The 20,053-nt window shown below is 38.5% G+C and overlaps 1 protein-coding gene across 2 annotated transcripts in view; it reads right to left on the reverse strand.

Moving 5' to 3' along the window:
- Window positions 1-15,463: 15,463 nt before the first annotated feature.
- The window catches only part of DEPDC1B (DEP domain containing 1B), a 95,284-nt gene continuing 90,694 nt past the window's right edge, over window positions 15,464-20,053 (reverse strand). Inside the window, exon 11 of one of the 2 annotated variants that reach the window (XM_007453223.1) lies at window positions 15,464-16,469. In XM_007453223.1, the coding sequence (XP_007453285.1) occupies window positions 16,308-16,469 (162 nt within the window). In that variant the 3' untranslated portion in view covers window positions 15,464-16,307. The remainder of the gene's footprint in view (window positions 16,470-20,053) is intronic. The other variant, XM_007453224.1, reaches the window with a different exon arrangement.

The following is a 20,053-nucleotide window of genomic DNA, read 5'->3' on the forward strand; positions in this document are numbered from 1 at the left end:
AAATGGATGAAGAAACTGTGGTATATATATACAATGGTATAGTATTTAGCCTTAAGAAAAGAAGTAAATCTTGCCATTTGTGACAACATGGATGGACCTGCAGGACATGATATGAAATAAGCCAGACACAGAAGGACAAATGCAAGATAACCACTTACATGGGAAATCTACAATAGTCAAACTCAAAGAAGCAGGGAGTAGAATGGTGGTTACCAGGAGCTTAGGGGAGGAGAAAACAGAGAGGTATTAGTCAAAGGGTACAAAGTTTCAGAGCGTAGATCTTATGTTAAGTGTTCTTATCACGCACACAAAAATAATATTAAATAAAGAGGGCAGGAGGAAACTTTTGGAGGTGATAGATGTTTATGGCATAGATGTGGTGCTCGTTTCATGAATGTACACTTATCTCCTAAACCCGTAAAGCTGTATACATTAAAATCATACAGCTTTTTTTATGTCAATCATAACTCAACAAAGTGGTTTAAAGGAGAAAAAAGTAAAATGCCACATTTTATAAAATCTAGAATACCATTAATTTTTGTACCACTAAAATTATTTTTTAATGCTACCAATTAAACTGTGACACATAATCAATTGAAAGACGTGTCCTGGGACTTCCCTGATGGCACAGTGGTTAAGAATCTACCTGCCAGTGCAGGGGACGTGGGCTCGAGCCCTGGTCCGGGAAGATGCCACATGCTGTGGAGCAACTAAGCCCGTGCGCCACAACTACTGAGCCCGTGTGCCACAACTACTGAAGCCTGTGCGTCTAGAGCCCATGCTCCGTGACAAGAGAAGCCACCGCAATGAGAAGCCCATGCACTGCAGCAAAGAGTATCCCCACTCACCGCGACTAGAGAGACCCCGTGCGCAGCAACAAAAACCCAACACAGCCATAAATAAATAAATAAATTTATTTTTTAAAAGATGTACCCTAGTTTCAGAGAAACTGAATCATGGAAATTCTACTGATACCTGAAGAGGATGCTGAACAATCAAAATGTTCAGTTAACAGGAAAGCATAGGACTGTCTTAGAGCAGAATGACTGGTTCGAGAGGTTCTCAGAAACACAGAGCTACTCTGAAAGATATTTCCTGGGAAACATGCACAAGCTATGGAAAGTTTGATGATCTTTGGTTTTGCCTAAAGAACAGCAATCTAAGTCCTGCCAATTATCCTTTCCTACCATCTGCAAACCCATGACATGCATAAATGATAGAAAAAAATTACCTTTAATTAAAAGAATATAAATGAAGCATAAAAAGAATATGAGAATTTTAAAACTACATCATTCTAGACTCTGTCAAGATAAATTGAGCAATCAGAAAGCCATAGTATCTAAGTATGACCAATGTTAGCTGTTTATAACTCACACCCCCTATTTATATCTACTAGGGATTATAAAAGTTTATAAAATTGGGTTTTTGATTTTGAAAATACTCCACATTGATAATGGGAATATTCTGCATTTTTTGGTTCATACAGGGCTAATCAAGTCAAGAACATTTTAATGAAATGAAGAATAATTTAGAGATGCTTATTTAACACTCTCATTTTATATTGAGTCAATTAAAAAAAAACACATAAACTTGCTTTTGACTTAATGATAAAATTTGAAAACAAGCATCATGTTATGAGTCATTTAATCCAATAGGACAACTTGAAGCTCTGGCCAGCTCTAATACCCAGCTTCCCAAGCTACTGAAAATTACCATGAACATTAATAATGATGTGAAAAGGGAGTCTGGTTTATATATATGCAAGTCAATACAAATAGGGAAAGGGCAATTTATTGTGATGGATGTGTTCACTGAATGTAAAAAGCAAGTTATTGAAGATAGAGTGAAAGAGAGAAACCTATAAATATCTAGGCTCCCTGGAGTAGAAGGGGATTAACCACATGGAAATTAAAGAAAAGCTAAAGGAAAACACTGAGTTCACATGTGGAGAAAATATTAAAAGCATCTCACTGCAGGCAACAAGATTAAGGCAATGCATTTGCAGAGCCAGTTCTAACATTCATTAAATGTTATGAAATGGAACAGTATAGACCCAGAGGCATGGAATATCAGGTTGTTGATGGAAAAATAGAAATGGGCAAATAAAAAGGATCACTCTTGTAAATAAAGCACAAGGAAGGTTCATCAACACCAACAATTTTTTGCAACCTTTGGAAATGCACTGGTACAAATGAACACTGGCATGCCCTGTGAACTGAGAAAGAGAAGTCATGGCATAGCAGCAACCTAAAAAGGATTCAAAAATTAATTCCAAAAAGCACTGGAATCCACATCTACTGGGCTGGAATAGGAAGAGGAAGCTACCTTGGAGATGTTATTTGAGAGATGCCATAAAACTTCTCACATAAAATAATTTCCCTGCCCACTCTGCCACATTCATGAAATCTCCTTATTGCTCGTGCCTTTGAATAAGGCCATTTAAGACGCTCTTGTTAAAATACTAATATTATCTGGACAATGTGGAATTACTTCTAGCTGCCACTAGAGCCTTCTTTCACACTGGTCCCGCTGAGGAAATGCCTCTGCCCTGCCTTCGTTACTGGTGGGCACATTCTTCAGGATTCAGCTTAAATATCAGCTGCCGTGTGACACTTTCCATACCCCTGCAACTGCCCTGGAAAGATTGCCTTTCTCTCCTCTATGCCCCTTGCACTCTACCGGGCTCTGTGGCACTGAGGTCATCATCTAGAGTTACATGTAGGCAAGTTCATCTTCCTCACTGGGCTAAGGTCCCTTCAGAGTTGGAGCCGTCTTTCTTCCTCCATTGTTGCCCAGCCTAAGCCCTGGCATATTAAGGCTCTAAAAAAATGACTAAGTCAAAGAGCTCTAACTATCTGGATAGCTAACCAGTCTTCATAAAGAAATGTAGTGCAGCCTGGATAAGTTATGCTGAGGGCAAAGGTCAGCATCATAGTGGTGACCCTGAAGTGAGAGGGCAGTACCATGCAGGCACTAGGCTGTTTCACCAACTCCTAAAAGGTGTTTCATACAAAACCGATGCTCAATAAGCATATGAGCACAGCCGAGGAGGTGGGGGATGAAAAGAAAAGGACCCCAATAAGAAAGAAGAGGCACAGATGGAGGATATGAGGAACCAAAAATAAGCCCCCTCTTGTATAGATTTGCTTGGATCCAGCCCACATACCTTGCCTGACAGTGATAGGATTTCACAGTGACAGTGTGGTAAAGTGGAAAAGTACCAGATCATCAAAGAAGACCAGAGTTAAGGTTTTGCATTTGTAACTGGGTACCACTCTGAACCTCAGTTTCCTCATCTGCATCTGTCTGCTCACTGGGATTTGAAAGGATTTAGTCAGAAAGTACAAGTGAAATCACTGTACAAAGTGCTCATGGAATGAAAAGTATTATTTGTTTTGGTCTAACCAATAAGACAAGGTAGGTGAAAAGCCACCTGCTAGTGATAATAAACATATGTAAGGAGACTGAAGGTTGGCTCCAGCAATTTAGTTGGCACAATGCCTACCAAAATTTCTTGAGTATTTTACCAACAACCTTGATGAAATAGGTACAGACATATAACACACAAATATTGACACTAATGAAGGAAAACTTTCGTGAGTTATTGTGGATTAAACCAACTGGCATAATAATATAAACATAGGCAGACGGCAGTTCAAGTTAAGTTAGGCACATTATGATAAGCCTAAGGATGAGGACAACATTTCTCAGAAAAAAGTATTTCATGATGCATTAGCATTTACCCTGATCAGCTTTATCTTATTTGATACAGAACTGAGCTTGCCGATATGAGAAGCTGTTCCACTCAGAAGAAAGAAGAGATGTAGATACGAAAACAAGCACAAGGCAATAAGGGGCCAAGTGGGGAAAATGGTTTAAAAAAAAAAAAATCACAAAACACTAGAAATGGAAGCGACCTTACAAATAGTTACTGAGTCCAAGCTCATACTGCTCACCACATTACAGGCCAATAAACCAAGGGAGAAGTTGTTGGGGGCAAGGAATAGTGGCTTTATTTGGAAAGCCAGCAGACCGAGAAGATAGTGGACTCATGTCCCAAAGAACCATCTTGCCTGAGTTAGAATTCAGGCTTCTTTTATACTAAAAGGGGAGGGAGTCAAGTCAAACATTTCCTGGTTCAGGCCAGCCTCCGAAGGGGATGTGTTAATTTCTTTCTTCCTGCATTCATTCACAGGTGGGCCTGGTGTTTTCTGTGAGCTAAACAAAGGTATTTTAGCTTAATGCTTTATTACCTGGGAGGCAGTGTTCCCAGAGATGGGCCAGTATGTATAGTTTAAGCTTACAGGCAACATCCCTTTAGTGATTAACTTGTAACAGAATACAAAGTTTCTTCCCTATTACAAAATCACCTAATCCAAAGTCTGTCATCTCTACCCATAGGACCAGTTTCACTAACATGGGTCATTCAACATTTTTTTCTTTTTTTGGTTATCCAATACTTAGCTGTAGGACCTGCACACTCCACTGGCTCTTCCACTCTCAGCAACTGATATCTTCCTGTCCCTGGAAGACGCTGGAGTCTGTGACCTCCGAAATGTAATCCCTTCCCTTCACTGAGGAGCAAACCCAAGCCCAGAAAGGTTGTGACTTGCTCAAGGCCACTTGCCCAACTGTTTACTGGTAGTGCTAGAATTTAAAATCCAAATATTCTCATTTCTAACCAATACTGGTGCTACAAATTCTAGCAGGAAGGACCCTTGGGTAATAATCTAGTTGGAAAAAAGGGACTAAGCATCTTGCTTAATCACATTTGTTTCAGGTGAGCTTCCCCAAGCTATCCTGTGCCATCACTGCTGTTGCCAACACACTGATTAACTCAGTAACCTCTAAGATGTTTTCTGGGCTATGGTTGTTTGGCTGCCTATAGTATGTTGACATCAACAACTCCAAAGGCATTATTGAAAACACATGTTTTATCCCAGCTCTCCATCTCTGAATTTATTATGAAGAGCTTGGTTTAGAGATAAAAAGATTAGCTCAATCTCAGTAATGAGAGTAAAACAAGATTTATTTTAAGGAAAGAGGACAGGCATAGTTATCCCCACACTGCAGAAGGGAGCTAAGGCAAGCGACGGACACGCACAAAATTATCCTACCTCTGTGGGTTTTCTCAACCTCAATTTTGCAGGAAATATTTTTTTCACTTTAAAGTCTAATAATCTGACATTTATCCCAAATTATCTGCTGCTGTATTTAGATAACTTCTCATTTTTACCATTTATAGCTCACTTTTGGAGAGTATTTAGCAAGCCTTCTGAACAGAAGCCTTCTGAAGCTTTGGGGGTAAATATGGTAATAGAGGAGCCAAAATATTACCCACAGATTCTTTTGTTGCAACAGAGATGACTGATTTTTAAGTTTCTTCTTCCCATGATTAATGGCTTACTAACTATACAAAATATACTTGACTTTTAAATAAAATCCTTAGTTTTTCCTTTTGGTACAATAATTACCAACACAAGACTGACCCCTACTGGGAATATCTGTCCTTGTTACATGGATCATGACTTGGGAAAAGTGAAACAGCCTAAACCGGACACTTTTAGGGCCTTAATAGATTATTGAATTCAATTCTCTGTGAAAAGGTAAGAGGGAGAACTTTTTGAAATCAAAACTTTTTGAAATCAAAATAATCTTTAAGCAGTTATTGTGTCTAATTATACTTGGTATTTTTTTTAACATCTTTATTGGTTTACAATGGTGTGTTAGTTTCTGCTTTATAACAAAGTGAATCAGTTATACATATACATATGTTCCCATATCTCTTCCCTCTTACATCTCCCTCCCTCCCACCCTCCCTATCCCACCCCTCCAGGTGGTCACCGAGCTGATCTCCCTGTGCTATGCGGCTGCTTCCCACTAGCCATCTACCTTACGTTTGGTAGTGTATATATGTCCATGCCTCTCTCGCTTTGTCACAGCTTACCCTTCCCCCTCCCCATATCCTCAAGTCCATTCTGTAGTAGGTCTGTGTCTTTATTCCTGTCTTACCCTTAGGTTCTTCATGACATTTTTTTTTCTTAAATTCCATATATGTATTTTAATAGTAGAAAGTTTTAAGAAATTTACAAATGATGTCAGTATGTTTTTTTATTAGTAAATGTTAATTAAATGTTAATTTGTCAGTAAATGTTACTTATTGCTTCAGATAATTATTAAGAGTTCAAACACTGAAGCAATATTACCCAATCAGACTTGACCACCCTGTACATTCTTTAGAAAAGTCTTAAAATCTTTTCTAAGTGGGCTTCCCTGGTGGCGCAGTGGTTGAGAGTCCGCCTGCCGAAGCAGGGGACACGGGTTCGTGCCCCGGTCCAGGAAGATCCCACATGCCGCGGAGTGGCTGGGCCCGTCAGCCATGGCTGCTGAGCCTGCACGTCCGGAGCCTGTGCCCCGCAACGGGAGAGGCCACAACAATGAGAGGCCCGCGTACCGAAAAAATATATATATATATATTTTTTTTTTCTAAGTAACAAAAAGCTTTTAAAAGATTGGAGTCTTTTAGGCCAAACTTGCATATGGACAAAAACCCAGGTTTAATAAATTCTGCAGGATCAGTAAGCAAGAAGGCTGATTTCATTTTCTATTTTCCTCTGTGCCTCCATATTATGGTCTGTTTTCAGATCTCACGTGAAGTAGTTTTCAGTCACGTGATTCTAATCTTCAAAACAGCTTTCCATGGTTTGACTTTTTTTTCTTAATAACTGAGTCAAATACACCTGATTCTAAAACATACATCTATAAATAAAGATAGCAGTTAACTAGAGATAAACTGGACTCATGGGCTCTCAGGAAGTCAGAGATTGCATTTTATCCCAGCCTAACTATTTTTAGCAATAAACTGCTCTGCTATCATGGTAAGTTATCACCGTTGCCAAGATCCTTCAAAAGGTCACAAGTTCTTAGTGGCAACAGTTAAGCAAAAGGCCTCCTTATTCCCATGTTGGACTAGCCTTACAACTGATCAAAATAAAACTATTTCAATTTAAAAGATCAATTACAGTTTACTTGTTTCTTATGAAAATAATCTTTAGTCCTTTTTTTTTTATTAATAAGTCTTTGTTTTACTAGACTACTCAAGAAGACCACCATGTTATTACCATCAGAGAGATGCTGGCAGTAATATGTAAAACTTGTGGGGGCTGGAAGAGCGAGTAATAACTTCCGTTACATTCTCTACAAGAGGCTCCAAATGCTATGAACGTTCTCAGTTCTGGCCAGGGGCCCCAAAAGAGATTATAAAGTGAGGAGACCTAGCCAAATACATATATTATTTTTTATTTCGAAATAGGCACAGTTTATGGAAAATATAATATATTCTAGATCCTTGAAGCAAACGATTCACATAACAGTTCTCCAAGATGGAATTTATAAAAACTGTAAATAGATTTTTAACTAAATCTTAAATTCACTAGAAATGATGGAACTTATGTAGCGACACAAACATGCACTAAACAACTGAAAGTGACATTTTTTATTAGGCTAGTGCCCTTTTATCCCATTATTCTTCCCAGTTTATTTCCTCAAATTGAAAGTTTGAGCATTAAGGTTAAACAGACACTGAAACACAAAAAAGTCCAACAGAAGTTACTCATTACATCGTCAAATTAGTGAATATATCCTCCACTTATTCCAGGCAGTGTATTCTTTCTACGAAATTCAATAATAAATGCATTCCCAAGTTGGTACAAATAAGCAAATTCTCTGTTTATGAATGTGGTACCAGATCCCAAATTTCAAATTACTTGAATACCCAGGAGCAAATAATTTCTCTAAGGCTTGATAATCATAGTTTATATTTTACAGTAATTTGTTCGTGTGGAAGACCCGATATGCAATGATGTCAAGATATTATACTTTTTTGCAGGTATACAGTGTTAAGAAGAAAGGAAATGCAAGAATGTTTCCAAATGCCATAAATTAGAATATCCTATGTCTCATTCTGAAGTGAATACTTCAAATTTAGGCAAATACTATGATGATGGCTAGACACACAGCTGAATTGCCTCTTAATACTGACTTTAGCAGGTAATAACACTCTTACTTTACTCCAGGATTTTAACATTTGCAGGGTTTTGTTCTTGAGGGTAAAAATAAACATATAAGTTGATACAGCCATGCCCATTTAGTAAAGAGCCATTTTAACTGATTCCTCTTTTAATCATGATAAAAGATTTTTGTGACATTCCAAACATGGGAATATTTAGTTTCCTCTTCTTATACATAAACAATTCACAAATACTGGCTATTTTTAAGTTATATTTCCTATAAAAAGGTACAGAAACCCTCTTCTAGAGGTGGGAATCAGAATCAAGCTCCTGGACAACACAAATGTTAAGTCATGACCCATATGTCTATTACATTTGCTAGACCCCAGATATGACTTCCCCGAAGGCAGATGCAGAAACACAAAGATGTGTGAGAAATCAGAGTGATGAATGACTGAATTTCATCACCATGCTCATACATGTGGTATATTCAACCTTAAAAAATTGCTGTATTGCTCTCAGATTCTCTATACGGAACACTCACTTAATAAATTCCTTATCATAATCTCTCAGAGCAATGATAATCTATAGGATATTTCCTACTCATCATACCTAAAAATAAAAGCAATTACACATAAAAATTAAAAATACCTTAAAAATCATGCCTATAGGGGCTTCCCTGGTGGCACAGTGGTTGAGAGTCCGCCTGCCGATGCAGGGGACATGGGTTCGTGCCCCAGTCCGGGAGGATCCCACATGCCGCAGAGCGGCTGGGCCGTGAGCCATGGCCGCTGAGCCTGCGTGTCCGGAGCCTGTGCTCCGCAACGGGAGAGGCCACAGCAGTGAGAAGCCCACGTACCAAAAAAAAAAAAAAAAATCATACCTACAAGTAAAGCAAATACATGATTGCATCCACAGAGCTTCAAAGAAATACTTTGTTTTCATCACTGCTGCAAATTTTTGTGGGAATTTGTCGGAAATGCAATGATAAAAGCTTCAGCAGATATCTGTAGACAGTGACCAGAAGACACTGGAAGTGAATTCGGCAAAATGCTAGGTCAAGACAACGAAAACACTGCAAATCAAAAAGAAATTTGAGATATTAAATTTTAGAAAGTATAGGCTGAAAAATAACATGTGAGCTTATAAGTAAGATCTAAAAAGTGCACATAAAAATATAAAACAGTGCTCATTGGGAGACAATAAGACATCTTAGCTAGGAGCCTGGGCTGTGCAGTCAGAAAGAGCCAGCTGTGACTGACTATTATGTTACTACTTACAAGATGGGTAGTCTTGGGGAAGTTATCCAGTCTTAACTGAGTCTCTGTTTCCTGAGCTATAAATGGATATAAATTCCATAATAGCGGATATAAGCATTTAATAGGAAACTAGACATACCTAAAGGGAAAAGTGCTAAAAAGGAAGAAAGACTGAAGAAATTATCCATAATGCAGCACAGAAAGACAAACTATGGAAGCTAGAGGTTAAAACACAAGATGAAAAAGATCTAAAATAGTTTAATTAGAGATTCAAAAGCAGAGTTGAGATTGTGACAAAGGCAATATTTAAAGTGACAAAAGACTCCAATCCTCTGAAGAGGCCCCACAAATCCCAAGTAGAATAATTGTGTAAAAAGCACATCATGTAAATTAGATACAGCATCATGAACTGCAGACTACCAAAGACAATGAGAAAATCTGAAAAAGCAGCCTGCCAAAAAAAGATACATTATCTGCAGAGGAATGACAATTAGAGTGGCAGTTGACTTCTCATGTAACAACAGAAACCAGCTAACAAAGGAATGATAACTACAATGTACTGAAATAACTATCAACCTAGAATTCTACATGCAGCAGAAATACCTTTAAAGAATGAGTGCATTCCTTATACTGAATGTACACTTAAAAATGGTTAAAATGGGGCTTCCCTGGTGGCGCAGTGGTTGAGAGTCTGCCTGCCAATGCAGGGGACATGGGTTCGTGCCCCGGTCTGGGAAGATTCCACATGCCGCGGAGCGGCTGGGCCCGTGAGCCATGGCCACTGAGCCTGAGCATCCAGAGCCTGTGCTCCGCAATGGGAGAGGCCACAACAGTGAGAGGCCCGCGTACCGCAGAAAAAAAAAAAAAAAGGTTAAAATGGCCAATTTTACGTTATATATATTTTACTACAACTTAAAAAAATTTTAAATGTCACATACCAAAAACCATTTAATTATGGTGCTAATCACATTTTAAAGGGGTTAATTGTATGGTGTGTGAATTCTATCACAATAAAGCTGTTTTAAAAAAGAATAATAGCAAAATAAAATGTTTTCAGACTAACAAAAGCCAACAAACCCTTACTAAAGATAAATTCTAAAGAATGTACTTTCAGAAGGAAAAAAAGTGGTAAAGTATGTAGATAAGCCTATTAAACAAGGACTGTACATAATAACACGTTATGAGGCTTTAAAACAACAAAATTAAAATATATTACAACAATAATATCTAATTTGGGAGGGTGGAATTAGTGCTTTCAACTCCCTGAAGAGTCTGAGGAGGGTTAAAAGGTAATGACTAACTTTAAACTTTGATAAATTAGTATGCAAGATGTAATTTCTAGGGATCCAATAAGATTAGAAACAGAGTGTCTAAGTTTCAAATTAGTAGAAGAAAACATGAAATTATTTTTTAACTCCAAACAAAGGCAAGAAAGTGGAGACAAAGTGTTAGAAAATTCAACAAAGATTTATACCAAAATATAAAGTAATTATATTAAATACAATTTGTCTAAATGTTACAATTAAAAATAAAGATTATCAAGTTGGCTTCTTAAAAAAAATATTCCAACTGTATACTGTTTATAAGGTACAAAACTAAAATATAAGAATGCACAAAGATTGCAGACAAATGCATCACTAAAGGTAAGGAGTGACCTTTCACAATGGTTTAAAAAAAAGCAAAAGAGGGAAGGATGCAGGGGTGTAGTGAAGAAAGAAGTATAAACTGTATTGTATCTATTGCTTCATAATAAATCACCCTAGATTAAATGGCTTAAAGCAACAAACATTATCTCATATTTTCTGTGGGTCCAGAATCCAGAAACAGTTTAGCTGAATCTCTCACAGGCTGCAATCAAGGTGTCAAGCTAAGGCTGCCTTTATCTCAAGGCTCAACTAAGGGAGAATCCACTTCCAACATCACTCACATCGGGACTTCTCTGGTGGTCCAGTGGTTAAGACTCTACACTTCCACTCCAGGGGGCGCGGGGTGGATCCCTGGTCAGGGAACTAAGAATCCCACATGCTGCGTGGTGCAGCCAAAAAAAATCAAAACCAAAACAACATCACTCACATGGCTGTTGGCAGGCGTCAGTAGATCCACTTCCAAGATCACTCATACAGCTGTTGGCAGGCCTTCTGTCCTCACTGGCTATTCAGCAGAGATGTCAGTTCCTTGCCTGAGGGGCCTCTCCATAGGGCAGCTCACAAGAGGGAAGCTGGCTTCCCTCAGAGGAAGCCTGGGAGAGAACAAGAGAGAGGGCCAGCAAGATGGAAGCCAGAGTCTTTGTGATCTAATATCAAAAGTGATATCCCATCCCTTTTGCCATATTCTACTTGTTAAAACTGTGTCATGAGATCCAAGGTCACACACTCAAGGAGAGGAGATTACACAAGGGCATAAACACCAAAAGGCAGAGATCACTGGGGACATTTTAGATGCTGTCAACCACAGAAATGAAAAACAAAAAGTGTCATTGTTTGCTTATTATGTGGTGAATGCAGAAAATCCAGAAGAATCACACTAGAGTGAATGGGGAAGTCTAGCAAGCTTGTTGGGTACAAAAATCTGGACACAAAAATCAGTTTATACTATATATAAGCAACAAACAGAAAATGGAAATTTAAAAATAACCCCATTGGACTTCCCTGGTGGCACAGTGGTTAAGAATCTGCCTGCCAGTGCAGGGGACAAGGGTTCGAGCCCTGGTCCAGGAAGATTCCACATGCCATGGAGCAACTAAGCCCGTGAGCCACAACTACTGAGCCTGCATGCCACAACTACTGAAGCCTGTGCGCCTAGAGCCCACACTCTGCAACAAGAGAATCCACCACAATGAGAAGCCCATGCACCGCAATGAAGACCCAATGCAGCCAAAACTTAAATAAATAAAAATTAAAATATATATATATATATATATATATATATATATATATATATAAAAATAACCCCATTTACCATAGGAGCAAACAGTTAAATAACTGTTGAAGCTAGGGATGGGTACTATTATCCTTACCTTTTCATATATTTGAAAATTTTGGGACTTCCCTGGTGGTCCAGTGGTTAAGACTCCACGCTTCCACTGCAAGGGGCACAGGTTCAATCCCTGGTCAGGGAAGTTCCGCATGCCACGCAGCGCAGCCAAAAAAAAAAAAGAAAAATTTGATATTAACTTTTTTTTTTAAGTATCAAATATCTGTAAACAAATCTAATAAAAGATTTGCAAACGTTTACAGAGAAATTTAATTTTTTTTCTCATTTATTCTAAACAAATGGAGGGATAAAGCATGTTCACGGACTAGAAGACTCAATATCGTAAAGACTGCAATTCTCTCCACATACAGTTATAAGTTCAATACAATCAAAATCAAAATCTCAACTCTGTGTGTGTGTGTGTGTGTGTGTGTGTGTGTGTGTGTGTGTAGCCTGACAAGCTGATATTAAAATTTGAACAAAAATGAAAATAGTCCAAAAAAATGTGGGAAAAGTCTTCAGCCATATTAATAACACAAAGTAAAACCATAATGAGATGCCATTATACATCCACCACACTGACAATTCAAACTGCCAATAGCAAGTTTTGGTGAGGATGGTAAGTAACAGGAACTCTTATACACTGCTGATGGGCTGTTAATTGGCACACCCACTTTGAAAAACTGGTTTTATCCACTCCCCAAGTTCACATGTAGGTGGTGGTTATGTTTTATGATCTCTCCGTAAGTATGTGATATTTAACAGTAAAAAAAGTAAACTTAAGGGTAAAAAAAGAAAACAGTAACATATATTCCCAAAGATAACAACAGAAAAGGAGACTCTGGAAAGTAAATTCTACCTCAGGGAACAAATAGAGCAGAAAGTAGATTTATTATTTGCTCTAAACAGAATTCCAAGATCTAAGAATAAAATCCTGAAACACTAGAAATCTCCCATTACTTTCCACACTTGCATGATAAGGGGTACTCAAACCAATAGGAATACTTATTTCCATCTTTGAAGAGGAAGTCCACTGCAGGAGGCATTCTGCTACGAAAGAACAGAGTGGGGGTCTCAAGTGCAAGGAAAATTCAGTCCAAAGAGCAGAGCAAGCCAATTAGTGAGTGCCACTCTTAGCTTTTTGGGTAATCAGTCTCAAAAGAAGCATTCCAGCTGCTCCATAATTTAAGTGTACCACTATTTGCAAGAGGGCAGAGCAAAGCAAAAGAAATGGACAAAGCACCTCCTAAAGTCCAGTACAAAAGCCCAAAACTCACAAATTAAAATATATATATATATATATATATATATATATATATATATATAAAAATAACCCCATTTACCATAGGAGCAAACAGTTAAATAACTGTTGAAGCTAGGGATGGGTACTATTATCCTTACCTTTTCATATATTTGAAAATTTTGGGACTTCCCTGGTGGTCCAGTGGTTAAGACTCCACGCTTCCACTGCAAGGGGCACAGGTTCAATCCCTGGTCAGGGAAGTTCCGGATGGGTACTATTATCCTTACCTTTTCATATATTTGAAAATTTTGGGACTTCCCTGGTGGTCCAGTGGTTAAGACTCCACGCTTCCACTGCAAGGGGCACAGGTTCAATCCCTGGTCAGGGAAGTTCCGCATGCCACGCAGCGCAGCCAAAAAAAAAAAAGAAAAATTTGATATTAACTTTTTTTTTTAAGTATCAAATATCTGTAAACAAATCTAATAAAAGATTTGCAAACGTTTACAGAGAAATTTAATTTTTTTTCTCATTTATTCTAAACAAATGGAGGGATAAAGCATGTTCACGGACTAGAAGACTCAATATCGTAAAGACTGCAATTCTCTCCACATACAGTTATAAGTTCAATACAATCAAAATCAAAATCTCAACTCTGTGTGTGTGTGTGTGTGTGTGTGTGTGTGTGTGTGTGTGTGTAGCCTGACAAGCTGATATTAAAATTTGAACAAAAATGAAAATAGTCCAAAAAAATGTGGGAAAAGTCTTCAGCCATATTAATAACACAAAGTAAAACCATAATGAGATGCCATTATACATCCACCACACTGACAATTCAAACTGCCAATAGCAAGTTTTGGTGAGGATGGTAAGTAACAGGAACTCTTATACACTGCTGATGGGCTGTTAATTGGCACACCCACTTTGAAAAACTGGTTTTATCCACTCCCCAAGTTCACATGTAGGTGGTGGTTATGTTTTATGATCTCTCCGTAAGTATGTGATATTTAACAGTAAAAAAAGTAAACTTAAGGGTAAAAAAAGAAAACAGTAACATATATTCCCAAAGATAACAACAGAAAAGGAGACTCTGGAAAGTAAATTCTACCTCAGGGAACAAATAGAGCAGAAAGTAGATTTATTATTTGCTCTAAACAGAATTCCAAGATCTAAGAATAAAATCCTGAAACACTAGAAATCTCCCATTACTTTCCACACTTGCATGATAAGGGGTACTCAAACCAATAGGAATACTTATTTCCATCTTTGAAGAGGAAGTCCACTGCAGGAGGCATTCTGCTACGAAAGAACAGAGTGGGGGTCTCAAGTGCAAGGAAAATTCAGTCCAAAGAGCAGAGCAAGCCAATTAGTGAGTGCCACTCTTAGCTTTTTGGGTAATCAGTCTCAAAAGAAGCATTCCAGCTGCTCCATAATTTAAGTGTACCACTATTTGCAAGAGGGCAGAGCAAAGCAAAAGAAATGGACAAAGCACCTCCTAAAGTCCAGTACAAAAGCCCAAAACTCACTTCTTATTTTATCATAGAAATAAATGATTGATGTGAGAACATTAGCTAAGGTGATGACGTTTAGCATCTGAAGATGCTCTCTGACTGACCTAAATACATATATATTCTTTTTTTTTAATTTTATCTATTTATTTTATTTATTTTTGGCCGCACTGGGTCTTAGTTGCCACACGCAGGATCTTCGTTGAGGCATGTGGGATCTTTCATTGCGGTGTGTGGTCTTTTCATTGTGGTGCGCGGGCTTCTCTCTAGTTGTGGCTCACAGGTTCCAGAGCGCGTGGCCTCTGTAGTTGTGGCACGCGGGCTTAGTTTCCCCGCAGCATGTGGGATCTTAGTTCCCTGACCAGGGATTGAACCCACGTCCCCTGCATTGTAACGCGGATTCCTTACTAATGGACCACCGGGGAACTCCCTGACCTAAATAAATGCCAAAAAAGAAACACCATGTATAGTATTAAAAAGAACAGTATTTATTTACATTCCATTTATTTCAAAAGGATAAGGAAGCTGGGGAAAATATATTGATACTTATAAAGGAAGTAGTCTCATTTTACTTAAACCATTTGTGTCTTTCATGAAACAACAAAGATTTGACTTAGAATCACAGGGCTAATGAGACCAAAAGAATTTATCCAGTTCAATTTTCCATCTTTAGCCAAGACTGAAATTATACCACTGCAGGCAGATGAAAATCTACTTCACTTACAAGTAAACACCAACTAATACATACATCATAAAAGAACTACCTTTCATAAAATCTGTCATAGCACCCAACAGATCTGCAATAAAAGACACAGCCATTGTAATAAAGAACATTAAGAATCTTTGTACAACAGTGAAGAACAATTTATACAGCAGAAATCACAACTGGCTATTAGGTCAATAGCATCACAGTAACAGTATTCAGTGTCGTTCTTATTCAAACACATACACTATTTTTCAGTCTTGGTTATCACAAAGACATCAGTAACTAGGATGTACACACAAATATTTTATAAACACCATAGGAAACAACAAATAAAAAAATGAAAATACCCTTACATTTTGTAACAAATTAAAAACATTAACTTTACCACTATATATTTGTCTCATTATTTTTAATTGGTTTGTACACTTTAAAAACAGCCTTGAGTTTTATAAAAATACTGATAATGGCTCAACATTTTTTGAAGTCAGGAAATCTTTATAATTCAGTAGTCTGTGGTTTATGTGCTTGTTTCTTCCACCACCATAGTCCTTTAACCACCTATTTACTCAAAAACAACAGCAACAACAGAGGTCTTTAACAGCTATCCAAGTATTACATCCGAAAACTTCTAGTTCTTTGAAATGGTTGGAAGGGGTTTTTTAGTGCCCACATCAGCAGCTGTGGTTTTGCTTTAGGTTTTTCAGGAAACAGAAGTGCTTCACTTTCTGGTGTAGGAAATCGTTCTTGGTAGACTTCAGGATAGGACTTTTGAAACTAAAAAAAAAAAAAGGATCCAAGAAGTGTCAAAAAAACAAATAAAAGTCAATAAAATTGGGCACTGTAATTTTTGTTTGTTTGTTTTGGGGGTTTTTTTGGCGGTATGCGGGTCTCTCCTGTTGCGGAGCAGAGGCTCTGGACGCACAGGCTCATCGGCCATGGCTCACGGGCCCAGCCGCTCCGCAGCATGTGGGATCTTCCCCGACCGGGGCACGAACCTGTGTCCCCTCCATCAGCAGGCGGACTCTCAACCACTGCGCCACCAGGGAAGCCCTGGGCACTGTAATTTTAACATAAGTTTCTGATGCAGTACTTCCCTATTTTTGTTTTGTTTTAATATTTACTGCTTTCCATCAGAAAAGAAAATAAGAAGAAAACAGATCACAAGTTCACTTCAACACAAATCCACTTCTTTTTGTTAAATCATTGGATTGCGCTTTCAATAGATCGGATTCATCTTTAATTTGATCTAATCCTCCAATAAACTCGCTTTAGTCATACTTCTTAAAATTTCTCCCCTGCCAACTATAAACACACCTCCCTTCTAAAATATTCACAAGTAATTCTGACTTATGTTCTACACAGTCAAAGAAAATCTTGGCCCAACAACATTTCCCCATCTCCCTGCTTCTCCAGCTTAGCCCTACCTGCTTCTACCCAAATGGAAGAGAAAACATGCTGGTATACATTACTTTACAAAAAGCTTACAGAGAAGCAATATGTTTTTCCTTTGACTGTTACCACTGAACTATTCTCCAAAATTACTCTGAGAAGAACAGGATGGGAATCTAGAACCCTTGTGCTTTGTGTATAATCTTAGGTGGTGTGATCAGAAATCAAGCTATGCAGGATTCAGTCTTCAAAAATAAACACCATTCACTTGCTCTTGAATCAATATTTTAAAAATGATCAAGGTAGGACATGTGTGGAAGGGGAGAGGCAGCACCTCTAAAGGAGGGCCTCTGGAGAGTGGAGTTCCGGAGTTCGGAGCCATGGGGCTGACAGGGTCTTGGTGCTCTGGTTGGGTGTCAGCCCTGAGCCTCTGAGGTAGAAGAGCCGAGTTCAGGACATTGGTCCACCAGAGACCTCCCAGCCCCACATAATATCAAATGGCAAAAGCTCTCCCAGAGATCTCCATCTCAGTGTTAAGACCCAGCTCCACTCAATGACCAGCAAGCTACAGTGCTGGACACCCTATGCCAAACAACTAGCAAGACAGGAACACAAGCCCACTCATTAGCAGAGAGGCTGCCTAAAATCATAATAAGGTCACAGACACTGCAAAACACACAACCGGACACAGTCCTGTCCACCAGAAAAACAAGATTCAGCCTCATCCACCAGAACACAGGCACCAGTCCCCTCCACCTCCACCAGGAAGCCTACACAACCCAGTGAACCAACCTTACCCAATGAGAGCAGACACCAAAAATAACGGGAACTAAGAACGTGCAGCCTGTGAAAAGGAGACCCCAAACATAGTAAGTTACACAAAATGAGAAGACAGAGAAATACACAGATGCTCCAGATGAAGGAGCAAGGTAAAAACCCACCACACTAAACAAATGAAGAGGAAATAGGCAGTCTACCTGAAAAAGAATTCAGAGTAATGATAGTAAAGATGATCCAAAATCTTAGAAATAGAATGGAGAAAATACAAGAAACGTTTAACAAGGACCTAGAAGAACTAAAGAGCACACAAACAATGATGAACAACACAATAAATGAAATTAAAAATTCTCTAGAGGGAATCAATAGCAGAATAAATGAGGCAGAAGAACAGATAAGTGACCTGGAAGATAAAATAGTGGAAATAACTACTGCAGAGCAGAATAAAGACAAAAGGATGAGGGGCTTCCCTGGTGGCACAGTGGTTGAGAAACTGCCTGCCAATGCAGGGGACATGGGTTTGAGCCCTGGTCTGGGAAGATCTCACATGCTGCAGAGCAACTGGGCCCGTGAGCCACAATTACTGAGCCTGTGCGTCTGGAGCCTGTGCTCCGCAACAAGAGAGGCCACAATAGTGAGAGGCCCACGCACCGCAATGAAGAGTGGCCCCCGCTTGCCGCAAATGGAGAAAGCCCTCTCACAGAAACGAAGACCCAGCACAGCCATAAATAATAAATAAATAGATAGGTAGATAAATAAATAAATAAAGAAGACGCCACCAACCAGTCCAATTAGGAAACTTTAAAAAAAAAAAAAAGAAAAAAGATTGAAAAGAATTGAGCACAGTCTCAGAGGCCTCTGGGACAACATTAAACACACCAACATTTGAATTATAAGGGTCCCAGAAGAAGAAGAGAAAAAAAAAGGGACTGAGAAAATATTTGAAGAGATTACAGTTGAAAACTATGCTAACATGGGAAAGGAAATAAGTCCAGGAATCGCGGAGAGTCCCATACAGGATAAATCCAAGGAGAAACAGGCCAAGACACATATTAATCAAACTATCAAAAATTAAATACAAAGAAAAAATATTAAAAGCAGCAAGGGAAGAATGACAAATAACATACAAGGGAACTCCCATAAGGTCAACAGCTGATCTTTCAGCAGAAACTCTGCAAGCCAGAAGGGAGTGGCAGGACATATTTAAAGTGATGAAAGGGAAAAACGTACAACCAAGATTACTCTACCCAGCAAGGATCTCATTCAGATTCAATGGAGAAATTAAAACTTTTACAGATGGGCCAAAGCTAAGAGAATTCAGCACCACCAAGCCAGCTTTACAGCAAATGTTAAAGGAACTTCTCTAGGCAGGAAACACAAGAAAAGGAAAAGACCTACAGTAACAAACCCAAAACAATTAGGAAAATGGTAATAGGAACATACATATCGATAATTACCTTAAATGTAAATGGATTAAATGCTCCCACCAAAACACATAGACTTGCTGAATGGATACAGAAACAAGACCTGTATATAGGCTATCTACAAGAGATCCACTTCAGACCTAGGGACACATACAGACTGAAAGTGAGGGGATGGAAAAAGATATTCCATGCAATTGGAAATCAAAAGAAAGCTGGAGTAGTAATTCTCATATCAGACAAAACAGATTTTAAAATAAAGACTATTACAAGAGACAAAGAAGGACACTACATAATGATCAAGGGATCAATCAAAGAAGAAGATATAACAATTGTAAATATTTATGCACCCAACATAGGAGCACCACAATACATATGGCAAATGCTAACAGCCATATAAGGGGAAATCAACAGTAACACAATCATACTAGGGGACTTTAACACCCCACTTTTACCAATGGACAGATCATCCAAAATGAAAATAAATAAGGAAACACAAGTTTTAAATGATACATTAAACAAGATGGACTTAATTGATATTTATAGGACATTCCATCCAAAAACAACAGAATACACTTTCTTCTAAGATATACAGATTGCCAACAAACACATGAAAGGATGCTCAACGTCACTGATCATTAGAGAACCGCAAATCAAAACTACAATGAGGTATCACCTCACACCGGCCAGAATGGTTATCATCAAAAAATCTATAAATAATAAATGCTGGAGAGGATGTGAAGAAAATGCAACCCTCTTGCACTGTTGGTA

This window comes from Lipotes vexillifer, unplaced genomic scaffold, assembly GCF_000442215.2.
Source record: "Lipotes vexillifer unplaced genomic scaffold, Lipotes_vexillifer_v1.1 scaffold366, whole genome shotgun sequence".
Taxonomy (NCBI): domain Eukaryota; kingdom Metazoa; phylum Chordata; class Mammalia; order Artiodactyla; family Lipotidae; genus Lipotes; species Lipotes vexillifer.